This window comes from Gymnogyps californianus, chromosome 3, assembly GCF_018139145.2.
Source record: "Gymnogyps californianus isolate 813 chromosome 3, ASM1813914v2, whole genome shotgun sequence".
NCBI lineage: Eukaryota > Metazoa > Chordata > Aves > Accipitriformes > Cathartidae > Gymnogyps > Gymnogyps californianus.
Window position 1 is genome coordinate 29613787 of NC_059473.1, and position 12654 is coordinate 29626440.

At 36.9% G+C, this 12654-nt stretch overlaps 1 protein-coding gene across 1 annotated transcript in view; it reads left to right on the top strand.

The window, feature by feature from the left end:
• The window catches only part of CAMKMT (calmodulin-lysine N-methyltransferase), a 224718-nt gene that overhangs the window by 178530 nt on the left and 33534 nt on the right, over nt 1-12654 (top strand). The window contains exons 4-7 of the mRNA XM_050894189.1: nt 2932-2992; nt 6020-6074; nt 7129-7192; nt 12392-12458. Coding sequence (XP_050750146.1) covers nt 2932-2992; nt 6020-6074; nt 7129-7192; nt 12392-12458 — 247 coding nt within the window. The remainder of the gene's footprint in view (nt 1-2931; nt 2993-6019; nt 6075-7128; nt 7193-12391; nt 12459-12654) is intronic.

Genomic DNA, 12654 nt, shown 5'->3' on the forward strand with positions numbered 1-12654 from the left:
TACAGCTGTACGTTTTCTAACAGAAGCAGAACTATCTTATACTTGCAACTTCAAAATGTAGGTCATTGTGTTGGTGAATGTAGGTCAGGGTGAAGGGGAAGAAGACAGAATGCAAACTCCTCCACATGGATCTTTAAGCTTATCCCTGTTTTGAAGGTAAAGAGGCTTACCTACCTGTTCAAGCACGAGAAGCTTTTCCTTTTGCTAAAATTAACGCAGGTATTCTGGCTTCTGGCTTCTTGGCTTAGCTGGAAGCACTGTGTGCTTCCACACTTGAGACCTATGTTCGTGAAAGACCTCCTGACTCCTGTTTCTTTAGCTGCCAGCCACTTATATCATTGCTGAGGTGATACTTCCTTCCCTATGGGGGAAGGGAGCAGGGAGGAGAGTCATGTGCATCGCTAGCATCTGCCTAAAGAAGAACATTGTCTTTCCATGGGTGCTTTACCCTTCTCTCAGCACAAAGCTATCTGATACACCTGCAGTTTCAGCCAGTATCAACATTGTAATGGTAGCAGGGGAAAGAACGGTGACCCCTCATAAAAGATTTAGTGACACCATTCAAAGTGCCCTTTCAATAATAACCGTAGAAAAGTGAGAGACATTTGACTGAGGGTACTGAAAACTCAGATGTTGAAGGATTTTGCTACAATTGACAAGTATTTTTAAAACTCGCTCAGGCTAAAAGTTTGCTATAAAAGGGTTTAGGGGTTTTGTGTTTGTGGGTGTGGGGTTTTTTTTGTAATGTGAGATATGAGTATTATAAATGGTATTAAATTAGCCGTGTCTTCACTAAATATTAAAAAAGCACTTTTATTGCTTGAGTATACACCAGTCACTGCAAACTGAAACATTCTTTATATTATACACTAAAATATTTAAACAGTTATTATATTTATTGCAAAATCTGTCATTTTAGCGTATTTCAATGCTCAAAAGGGAGATGGAAAATCCTGTACAATTCTTAGTGTATGTTTCACTGAAGAATGGGTAGTCGTGTGTGAATATTTTATTTTAACCCTTAGCAAGTCTAAGCAAAATAGCACATTTGCAAACACCTAATCAGCCTAAACTGTCATAAACAGGACAAATACCAATATTGCTTTAGTGGTTTTGTCATACATATGAATTGTCACTCTATTTTTTTTTTACCTTTAAGATCTTTGTTATACAAAAACTATATGCAAAGTTTTGGCCAAATGCTGTCTAGGCTTTTGCTTGATCTGCATGCAGACAACACATTCATAAATTTTCATTATTTATCACTATGAGTAAGGGTAGTTCAGAATACTTACTGGATGGAAAGGAAGAATTATATATGTGATGGTTACAATCAGGCTCTAAGTGATTTAAAAAGAAGACAGTTTTTCTCCCAAACTTCTGCTTCTATTAAATATGTTGTGATGTTTTTAAAGTCTCGAGAATAAAAAGTTATAAAAAATGGTCTAAAGGATACACATACGTAGTACGCTGCACGGAATTCAGTTTACCTGTCTAGAAATATCTAAAGGTTGCTCCCACATGTCTGTTTTTAAGTTTACTGAAACCGTTGAACTGTCTGTAGTTCATAATATTAAGTTTCTGTCATGTTAATTCATAATGCTCTGTGTTGGGGGGGGGCTAACCCTGGTTTTTACCTGTGGATAGATATGTAAGCGTGTTTTTTCATTGCTAAGCAACAACAGATGGAAAACACATACAACCGTAATTTGGCCGCATATGCCTTTGATTCATCCTCCCTTAACTTTGGGAACCTAACTCAAGTGCCTGAATACAAGTCCGTTTTCCCCAGGCTCCCTCCAGCAATGGAGACTGGTGCCTGCAGGAAAGCGTGCAAGCCACGCGGGATCTGTGCTGCCCTCTCCGTGGGCCGCGGCGCTTCAGTTAGATGTTCAAGTGAGGTGGGAAACTGGTCTGACGAAACAGCGAGTTTCATGAGTGAATGGTGTTGGAGGGGTAAATTTGCACGGATGCCTCCAAGTACTTGCCAAGGTTGACAATGACCAGTGTAAGTTTTATGACAGAAGCTTATAAAGTCATGAATACAGATTAGGTGAAAAAAGCGTGATTGCTCCTGTCTGTTCCCATACGAGAACTAGAGGGCCTCAAGTGAAAATGACAGGGATGCAAGTACAAAACAAGAGAGAGGAGATGTTTCTTAATACAGCACAGTAAAACTGGCGCTTCCTGCCACAGGACGCGGCAGCTATGGAAAGTTTAACGCAGTCCACAGAACAAGTAGAAAAATCCTTTGGTGACTATTAAACAGAACTTATCACTTGTATCTCCTCTCCTCCTCAGGAACTTCTTGAGCCACAACTAGAAATCATGCTGTGTTATTGCCCTAGTCCTGTATTTGTCCTTAGCATGTGTTGCTGCTCAGTGTCCCTTACAGTCAGACTGATGCCTGACCTAACAAAACCTAAGAGAAAAGGAGCTAAATAAAAAGAAACTGGGAAGAACTGAAATGACTGTAGAGGACAGCTAATGAAAAAGGAGGGGTCTTCTGTCCACTGTTAGAAACCAGCTACAAGGCAAGGTGGGCCTCGCATCTGGCCTGGTACAAACAGTTTGATGTTCATGTGAATGCCCAAATGTCAGAAGTTTCATAGAATTACATTTTATATAACTTTTAAAGTCTTGACAATTGTATGTATATGTATAGATATAGGTGTACATTTATGTGTGTGTGCGTGTATCTATAAAGTAAATTTCTGATCATTAGTGGGGATGAAACCTATGAAATACTCAGGTCCAATGCTTAAATCAGAAGTCTTCCATTAAAAGTCTTATTTGTTTCTTTACTCCATGGTATTACGGCAAATTTAGAAAATGAAACAGTTGGTGGAGGTCTGCAAATGGTAATATGTATTCAAATATTATTTTAGACAAAAAATCTGTTCTAAGAAGGCGAATATCTTTGTTTTATAGGTCTCTGGCCATCTGAAGAAGTACTGGCTTACTACTGCCTAAAGCACAATGAAATATTCAGGTACAGAGTTAAACATAAAAAGATATTTTCCAATCTGTTAGTTTTATTGTATCTGCATGGTAAAGATTGCTATGATTTAAGTCTTCAGATTAAATTTAAAATGTTCAAGGTGAAAGCATGTTGCTCTTAACAAAGAATTCTGAGCCGCCTTTGGGTACTAATATTGCACAGCAAGCTTTCTGCTATATGTCAAAGACTTTTGATTTCCACTCAAGGCGTTTTATTTCACTTTGATTTTTGGGAAACAAAAGTGAAGCTCCAATCGATCAGTACTGATTGTGAAGGTCAGGAAAAATAAAAGACATTCTTTAAACTGACATCTGTTGCAAAAACAAGCAAAATATTACCTGATAAAATACATAATAATCACTGCATATAGCAATGGAGGAATTTGCACCTGTATTTAAGTGTTGTGAAACAATTTTGAGACACCCTGCACTTTTATTTGGTTTTGTTTTTTCACATTTTCTAAACTTGTAGAAGGCAGTTATCAAGGCTCCAATAGGAACACCTGAAAATAAAATCCATCCTGCATCCTCTCTCTTTCCCCTTGAGTATACAGAGCTTTGCACTTGGAAATCCTTGAAGTTTCATTGTCCAGAGGATGAATGGGGTGCAAGAAAAGCCATTATAACAATGTATTTGGAGGCATAAATTGTGTTCTGAGTGAGGGTGCAAGGCTCCTCCAAGTAAACCAGCTTGGAGTGTACAAAATCCCTCAGTCCGTGTACACACGGTGTTGGTAAAATAAGGAAGACCAAGCTGTAAGTCCCTGCCCCTTGTACCAAAGCTGAAAGCGTTATCAGCTGTGAGCTGGTTCCCACAGCTTGCTCAGACTCCTCTCTGAAATCAAAGACCTGGCACCAAAGCATGCCCTGGTTTGTAAAGCCTCATTTCTACTCGGTCTGCCACCTGAAGGAAGCCCACCCCATTAGAGGAGGCAGCTAACACGTCTAATCTGGTAGCCGCTGCTCCTTCCTCTGAGTTTAGCTGGACACTGCGCTGTGTGACTTCTGCTGCTGTAATGGTGTCCCTGTAGCACTTTGCTGTCCAGCCCCATGCCGTGGCTTGTATGCTCTGCTTGTTCTCAACAGCTCTTCACAGCAAACCTCCCTGTGCTGCTCACTAAAAGGGTATTTTCCTAGTTTGGGTATGCAAGTCTGCATACTCGGAGACAGCGATCAGTCGAACTTCCATGGAGGAAATGGGCAGTTTCACGTCGTGATTTCTCAGGATTATGCCCTCTCAACAGTACGCTCAGAGTAGAGTTTCTTATTTCAATTCTCATTGATAAATGTCACTAAATATTGCCTGAGAGATGGATACGATTTTTAAAATTTGCTAATAAGGGAACTTTGCACTGAAATGAATTATTTATATGCATAAATATGTATGTGTATATGTGTGTGTGTATGTATGTGCTCATCTATTATGTACATACAAATGTGGTTCAAAATGCACTGAAAACCCCACACTAGATACTTTCTGTGTTTATTTCAGTAAGCATGACTCTTATAAAGGATTAAGTGCGTTGTAAATCTTATATATATAACCATATGTATATACTTTTAATATATATGACATATATGGTTTAGAAAAATAAAAACTTATGTGAGGAAAAACCTATAATCATTCTATTTAAACCACAAACTGCAAATTTCCTACATCTGTTTTATATTTTCATTGGGTTTATGTACAGCTTGTTCCTCCAAACTATGTCCATCTTTTGTCTCATTTCCATTAAATAGGAGAACTAGACTTTTTTCAAATAACATTTGTGGAGTCTAAGAAAAATAAATCTATCCCATCCAGACAGCGAGCATTAGTAATACAGTCATACAGCATAGCCCACTGGCCTCAGTGAACAAAATAGCAGCATCTGTATACTGATACTGATATGGCATCCTAGATGCTCTTCCTAAATATCAGTGTCGAGTGAGCAGGGAGGTAATACTTTCATGTAAAAATAGATTTTCAAATGTTGGTATTTTAGGGGAGAAGAAAAGGTGCACCAAAAAAAAATCTGTTTAGCTGAAATTCCATTTTCTGCCTGTCAAAAATGTCTCAATGGGAACGTTTCTGCCAGCTGTAACAGTTACCGCAGATTTAGCTACAAAGCAGCGTGTTCCTAAACTGAGGCTCTGCCTTGCCCTAGACGCCGCTTCACGCAGTTTCGGCGCGGGGTCAGCATCCCTCCCTCCTCCCCTCCTGGGGCAGGCCATGGCTCTGGAGGACATTCTTTATGGCTCCCCCTGCAAGCTCCCATCCGGCACGCTCTCTGCGCCAAATTATATTTCACATGCACGTCTTAATAACAGCGCAGTACGGTCTAAGTTAAAAGCAGCCTTTTAGACCATGTATTCAACCCTCTGCTCGGGCTCAGTTTAGGCTCTTGACACTAACTTCGTTTAGTTTTCTGTGGCTTAACTGTTTGCTGTTCCCATCGTTGTTCATAACAGCATTGTTTGTAGGTCACTTGCAGTTTTAAGTGCTAATTGAAGGGTTGGATTTCTTCATGTGTAATTGTTTTGTGGTATATGGCTTGTTTTAAAACTTCTCTCTTTTTAATATAAAAAGGCTTTTAGGCATAACTATATGGAGAGATATATAAATAATATTAGTTTCCTCATTTACTTCTCTAACTGTTTTTGCAAGAATGAATGCGGATTAACATTGTTATCCTTTCCTAACAATTATCTTTCGCTACTCTAGCTAGTTTAGTTCTAAAAGACAGAGCCATTGACAAGGGAAAAAAGGGAACCTTCTCAGATTTTTCAGCTCAGCGGTGGTAATGTTGCACTGAACACTAATGAGGGAACCCCCACTGATTTGCCTGCTTTGTGACTTTTCTATTTCATAATTATTTTTAAAACGCAAAACGACATGAGGTAGCCTAGTCATGTCTCTACAACTTCCTGGTAGCTCAGTTCTTACTGCAGATGGCAATTTGTTCTTGTAACATATATGTCTCTCTGACCATTTTCATCTAATTTGTATGGGTTCTACCATTTCCTTTCTCTCTTTCAGGGACCTTGCTGTGTGTGAGCTAGGGGGTGGCATGACATGCTTGGCTGGGCTCATGGTAGGTCTTTTCTCAATTCCAATCCCATTCAGAGGAAGAAACAAAAGGAAAAATGTTCCAGTGCCTCCAACTGCTGGGTCAGAGAACTGTCAACAGCCTCAGCTGCGGTCAAGCTGCAGAGTCTTGAGAGACCTTCTAGATTGACTTGCTTTCGTATCATATTGATTTTATGGTTGCCTCGATGAGCAGAAACATTTTACCTCCGTGTAGTCAATATCTCTTGTTGTGACATTCCAGGCCACGTACGGTCTGTCTTTCATTGCCATAGCCGAAGCATTTTTTTTTTTTTTCAGATTATAGTCCCATTTGCTAAGATACAGGAATAGCCTGGCGAATCACAGTTGGAGCACCATGATATAGCTGCTAATGTTTTGCCTGCATTATTACACCAACAAACATGATCCAGAGCTCTCGGTAATTAGATTCTTTTGAATTAGATTGGCCATTCAGGAGAGTCGTTCACCATTCTCTGGGTTCTGAGTCATGTATTCAGGAGATATTATGTAGCAGTGCAGTGCATTAGACAAGTTTTTATGTCTCTACAAATAAAAGCATATTGTTACACTGATTGGCATTTGACAAACCTGTCGCTCTTATACAATGTGTCGAGGTTACAGCCCAATGTGCGAGCATGTCAAAGCTCACAAAAAAATTACCCTTACAAAGCCATCTGCCTGCAATGCAAAGTTATATGAAGGGCATCAGGCAGTCAGACAGAAGCAAGCTGAAAGGCAGAGTGACAGCCTTGTATGATGGCTCTACTAGATAAACAGAAGCCCGCAAATGAAAGCCTCTCAGAATACCATCATCCGCTGTCACAATGCAATTACGGAACAGAATGATAGCAAGATAGAGGCTCCCGCAAATGGAATGATAAAAGTATTGACTGATTTGATTGAATGATTAAAATAATGCAGACATAAAATGAAAAAAGATTGAAGATTGTTACAGAGAAATAGGTGAGGAAGCATGATACTGAAGGCTTGTCACTCCTGTCTTCACTTCCACACAGACAAGCATATTTGCTCATTGTTTGCTGTGCTCTTTTTTTCAGGTTGCTATTTCTGCAGATGTCAAAGAAGTTCTGTTAACTGATGGAAATGAAAAGGCCATCAAAAGTATCCTTATTCAGATAGAAAACTGGTTTGTTGTGCTCGTTCCTTTTTACTGGCTGAGTAACAATCGATATAAAGATAGACAGCATGGGGTATATTAAGAAAAAGTCCCCACATAAGTAATTAAAAAATAGATGTAGAATATCTTGAACAGAGCTACAGCTTCCCCCACAATAAATGCCGCATTTTCTTCTTTAATTAAAAATGTACGTGTTGGTATAGAGCAAGTACAGTAGTAAATATTTGTCTTACGGTTGAGTGCTGAAAGATTCCTGTGTGTATGCTGCACATTACAGGAGACGTAGCAGTGAATCAAATCATTAGCTCCCCTTCACATACTCGTTTTGCAGAACTAGATTTTTTTTTTTTTTTTTTTTACTTTCGGATACTAGCCTCTTAAAACATACCCAGTATTTGTATATTGACATAGCTTTTCCAGTGTGTATTGAAATGCATGGTTTCATTGTTGCTGCTAAGTTATAACTGCCTACAAATTACCCATTTAGTGTGCTTAATCAATTATCAATTTATCATTATTTCTCTTGATGTAAGATTGCAAAACTCCTCTGTCCCTTGTAGAAAGTATTTTATTATATTTCTTATATTAGAATAAATTGCTATTATGCCCTTCTAATATGAACACATAGTTCAGAAAATTGAACTGGACTTTGGCTAAGCGAGAAAATGAGTGAGCATAATTTGTGGCCACATTAAATATCAGCACAGAACAAGAACAGATATATACAGTGAATACTAATAGCTCTTAGAAATTGAGAGGAAAAAAGGAAGATATCTATTTGCTTTTGTTCCTTGGTAATCTTTCCATTTGCATTTTAAGGCAGACTAGTTTTTCAGGTTTTGGCCACTGCATCATCAGAATTATTTAGATTTGAGTTTTGTATGTATTTGAGAGCTAACATAATGAGTACTTAGTGAAAAAAAGAAGTTAAACTAATTTGTGGTTTAAAAAAATTGCAGTTGCTGATGACTGTTAAAACAGGAGACATTGCAGTGCAATAATATTAGCTACTGCCTTTAAAAAGACTTTCTCAGAGGTAACTGAGATGACTATAATTGCTTAGAACACTTTAACAATTTCGTGGAAAAAACAGCCAATCCTAGATCATATCTTTTAAAACTTGAAGGGAGCCTTGTAAAAGTCTCCTTTTTCTTGAAAATGCAAGTTCTCAGTTGTGTTCCAGGGATTCTTATTTTGTTAAATTCTAGTTTGTTATACTCATGTCTTGAGGAGGAAGTATTCATTATTCTGTGCATTTTAATCAGCATCACTCCTTCCAGTCTTTCTTCTAAGTCATTATGAAGATAAAAAATGTGGGAGAAAAAAAGTGTTTCAAAACTAGCCTGACAAAACAAACTGATGTTTTATAGAAGCATAGGTATTTAACAAAAGGTCATTTTACCCACAGAAAGCTTCAGGTGAGCTCAGTAATCATCAAGTCAGCAAATATCTTGCATAGCAGATTCCATAAACATACCTGAACTTTTTTGAAATTTAGAAGTCCTCTATAGCAAGGAAAATCGGCGAGTGCTAAAAGTATTCACTCAGTCGTTGGAATTAAACAAATTAAAGTGCTTTTATTCCTGAAAAAGATACTGTTAATGTCATCTAATTAGCACACTTTAGTTTTTCACAATATGTTTTAGAAATATCTTTTATTTCCAAAAGTCTTACAAAAAGTCTTCATCTGTATTCACTCAGTGAATCCCTTTCAGAGAAGTGATTGGTGGAAGGCTCTAACAGGAATTTATTTTTCTTTTTTAACATTTGGTGCTCTGAAGGCTCAGCATTCAAAGTGCTTTTATTGTGTTGGATTTTACAATGGGCTTAATATTAGCAGGGTGCCAAAGTGCAGCAGACTAAGAACTTTACAGTGTAGGTGGAATGTATTCTTAAAAGTGCACATAATAAAATTTATGTTGCATTTTATGTGTTTTACAGACTTCAGTAGTAATTTTATGATCTGTCTTATGGTAATTTTCTTTTGCATTCTTTTCTATAGTGACTAGCTATAACAGAAGTTTAGGCTAAATTTAGATCTGTCTCAGCCACACCAGACTCACTGAAATCAGTAAGAATTTTTAGCATAATTGGAAATAGTATTTGGCCCCAAATGCCACAGGCTACAAATGATGTATTTCTGCTAATTTTTGTTATTGCTGATGGTATTTTTTAGTTGTTTAGCACACCAAATTAAATTAATGTGGGATAAAATACTGTTTTCTTTTCTAGATTCTGCTTTTCAGGAATAGTTAATGCCTAGTATTATGCTTTTTATGTAGGTATTATAGATTAAAATAATCTTGTTTAAAAATTACTGTTTACATCTTCCCTTTAAATTTCTTAGGAAGCTTAAATTACATGCCAGTCATACTATAATATCCAAAAATTACTTCCAAAAAGTAAAAGTGGTTGTCAACAAAAAAGAAAAAAAATCACTGTCAGAAGCCAGGAAATCACCAAGCAAGCCTGCTAATTATTCTTAATGGGCAAGATGAGCACATTAAGAAACAAATGAATACATCAGTGAAATGTAATTGAAAATCGACCTGGCAATAGTGCATTGCATCTGAGAATCTGCCTTTATATTATCATCATCATCATAATTATTGTTGTTTTTGTTGTTGTTATCGCTATTCAGTGAGCGTAACTAACAGCTTTGCTTTGTGAACTCTAAAGCTTTTGAGGATTTGATTTTTCTTTTAATTTTTGACATTCTTCATATTATTGTCCATTTCATACTGCCACATGAAGTATTCACTATGTATGTTTTCAATATCTATGTTAGGATATGTTATTGAAATGTTACAAGTTAAAACAATTTACGAATATGTTAATTTCAAATCATTGTTGTCATTTTAACCATTTCACTGTGAAATACATAGCTATATTTTATATTAATCAATAGTCTTATGCATGAGGTTTATGGAGGTTTTTAAAAGGATATTATGATTTGAGTTACTAGTCCATTTAAAAGACTTCACTCTAACTCACTCCTTTTGCTTATCGTGCGCAGATTTTCATTGATTAACAGATCATTTATACTGTAAAATCAATAAAATACAGATGTTATTGCTTTTGCAGCTTCGTTCAAAACTTTACTGCTGGTTTCGTGTGTTTTATCTAAGTTCTTTCAGGATCATTTCAATAAAGAAAGTGTTAAAAAGAAAAATACAGATATTTCAAGTGAATAATAAAGATACACATAGGCAAAGTTATCAGATTCATCCCCCTTTGTAATTTTGGGTGATATGCATTCAGATACGAATTTTCCAACTTAGGTAATATCTATGACATAGTCAGTCATGAACATCAAATTCTATTTCCCCAGAACACTGGGAGCATCTATACTGGGTTCGACATGTCCAAATCCAAGGATGAGGTTCATTTTTAGTAAAAATTGTCTCCTATTTCAGAGAGGCTGTGTACCTTCTGCCTTAGCTCTGTTTCACACCATGCACTGGTGACTTGAACTACTGTCTGAAAGCATCAATAATACAAAACATTGTTGCAGTGCACTATAATGGCCATTAAAATATAGTGTATGGATCTTTCAACAGTCCTGGGAAATTTAGGTTGGAAAGGTCATGTTCAGCCTGAATGCCTGGAGACATGGGCTCATAAATTATTTAAAAAAGCTAGTGTTAACATGTTTACAACAATTATTAATAGTTTTGCTCAGTTATATAATTTAAGTGCAGTGTAGCTAATTTATCAACAATGTTACTTCTGCCTCTACTTAAAAATAGCACGCTTTGCTCATGGAATTATTTATGCCTTCCTTTTGCTTCACAGGTGCAGACCATTCATTACTACTTCTCATTGCATATTGTGGAAAAGATTTAAAAGGCACGTCCAAACTACAGAGATTTTTTTAAACCAGTTTTCTGTCATTCTATTTCTAGTTTTTGGCTTCACAAAATATCAATTGTCTTTTCTTTTACATTGTTTGGATAGAGGCTTTCCTAAAATAACTTTTCTTAAATAGCCAATTGTGTTAGGAAGGCCAATTATGTGATGTCAGCAAAGCAAATAAAAAGATACATCAGTGATATTTTAAATTAGCCTGACACTAGTGTTCAATTTTCTTATGAGAGCACTTCCAAAGAATTCAACATATTTTGTGCACCCAGAAACATCCTCCTAATTAGCATCAGATTTCCTGTACCTTAAATAAGAAAGAGGGGTCATTGACATCTTTACCAAAAATGTCTCTTTAAGATAATTTTTTATATTTGAGAGTGAATCATTCAAATACGTATGGATTCACACTCAGTGACATTTAGTATTCTCATAGTTTTTGGTTACTCTCTACACCTTTTCCTTCCAATGGCTTCTCACAAACCACAAATTACTGATTATAAAGGTTATCTTTATAGGCATAGATGACTGGGCACAGCTTCCCTTGAAACTTTTCATTGACAGCCCTTGCTTTGGCCTGCCTGAATGGCTACCCAAATTTGTGACCTGATCTTCCAAACAGAAAGAAGCTGAGACATGAGGCTGAGGCACTGAGACACGAAGCTGAGGCACTGTTGCGGTGCCTATGGGGAAGGAAGGGCATTTATTGCTTTGTACTGTCTTTTATGGTGGTTCCAAACCATTCTCAAGAAAGCAAATGGACTAGAAACTCCCTTGCCTATAGGTTAAGGTGCTCCCGTTGTGTGTTGGATTTCACCCAGACAGAGCCAGGAACAAAGGTATGTGTCTTGTGGCAGGGCAGGTACTCAAAACCCATAAACCTCCAAAATCTCAGCACTGTGATCTAGTGATACAGTCGAAAGCAGCACAAACTAAACTGGACATTAAGTGACTGTGCTAAAAAATTTCTGTTCACCAGGGCTGTAATTTGTATGTTTGTAAACAATAGTTGCCTTTAAATGCATATAAGGTATGGGAAGACTTTTTCAGTTCCCTCTATAGCTACAGGGCTAACAATTCCTTAAATGAAACAGTAAATAGAGGTAGGCAACAAGAGCAAGTTACTGCATAGATATATGGCTGATGTGTGGGAGTAGCAATGTAAAATTTATGCTTCTGAAAAAAGACTGACTCTTAGCACAGATTAAAGAAGACCAAACAGATAAAAGATATTATGAAGGTATTAATAATGGAAAAAAGTTTGTTGGGTTTTTTTATTACTGCTCTAGTTTTGTAGATAATTCTTAACAAATATGCTACAGATGTAAGTGAGATCATCACAAGAAACCAAAATGCAGGAGTATTTAAGGCTCAGAAAGTGTCAAGCTGGTAAGATTCTACTAAACTGTTTTACTGATTCTTGCATGTAATTGTGTCTTCAATGTAAATGTGAAATGTATGCAAAAGTGTGAAAGTGTGACCTGTATTACTGATGCTGACACAGATGTATATACAATATAAGTAGGTAAGTGATGCAAGACAAATTTGGAAGTATTAAAAAAAATTTTAATTGCTTTTTAACACA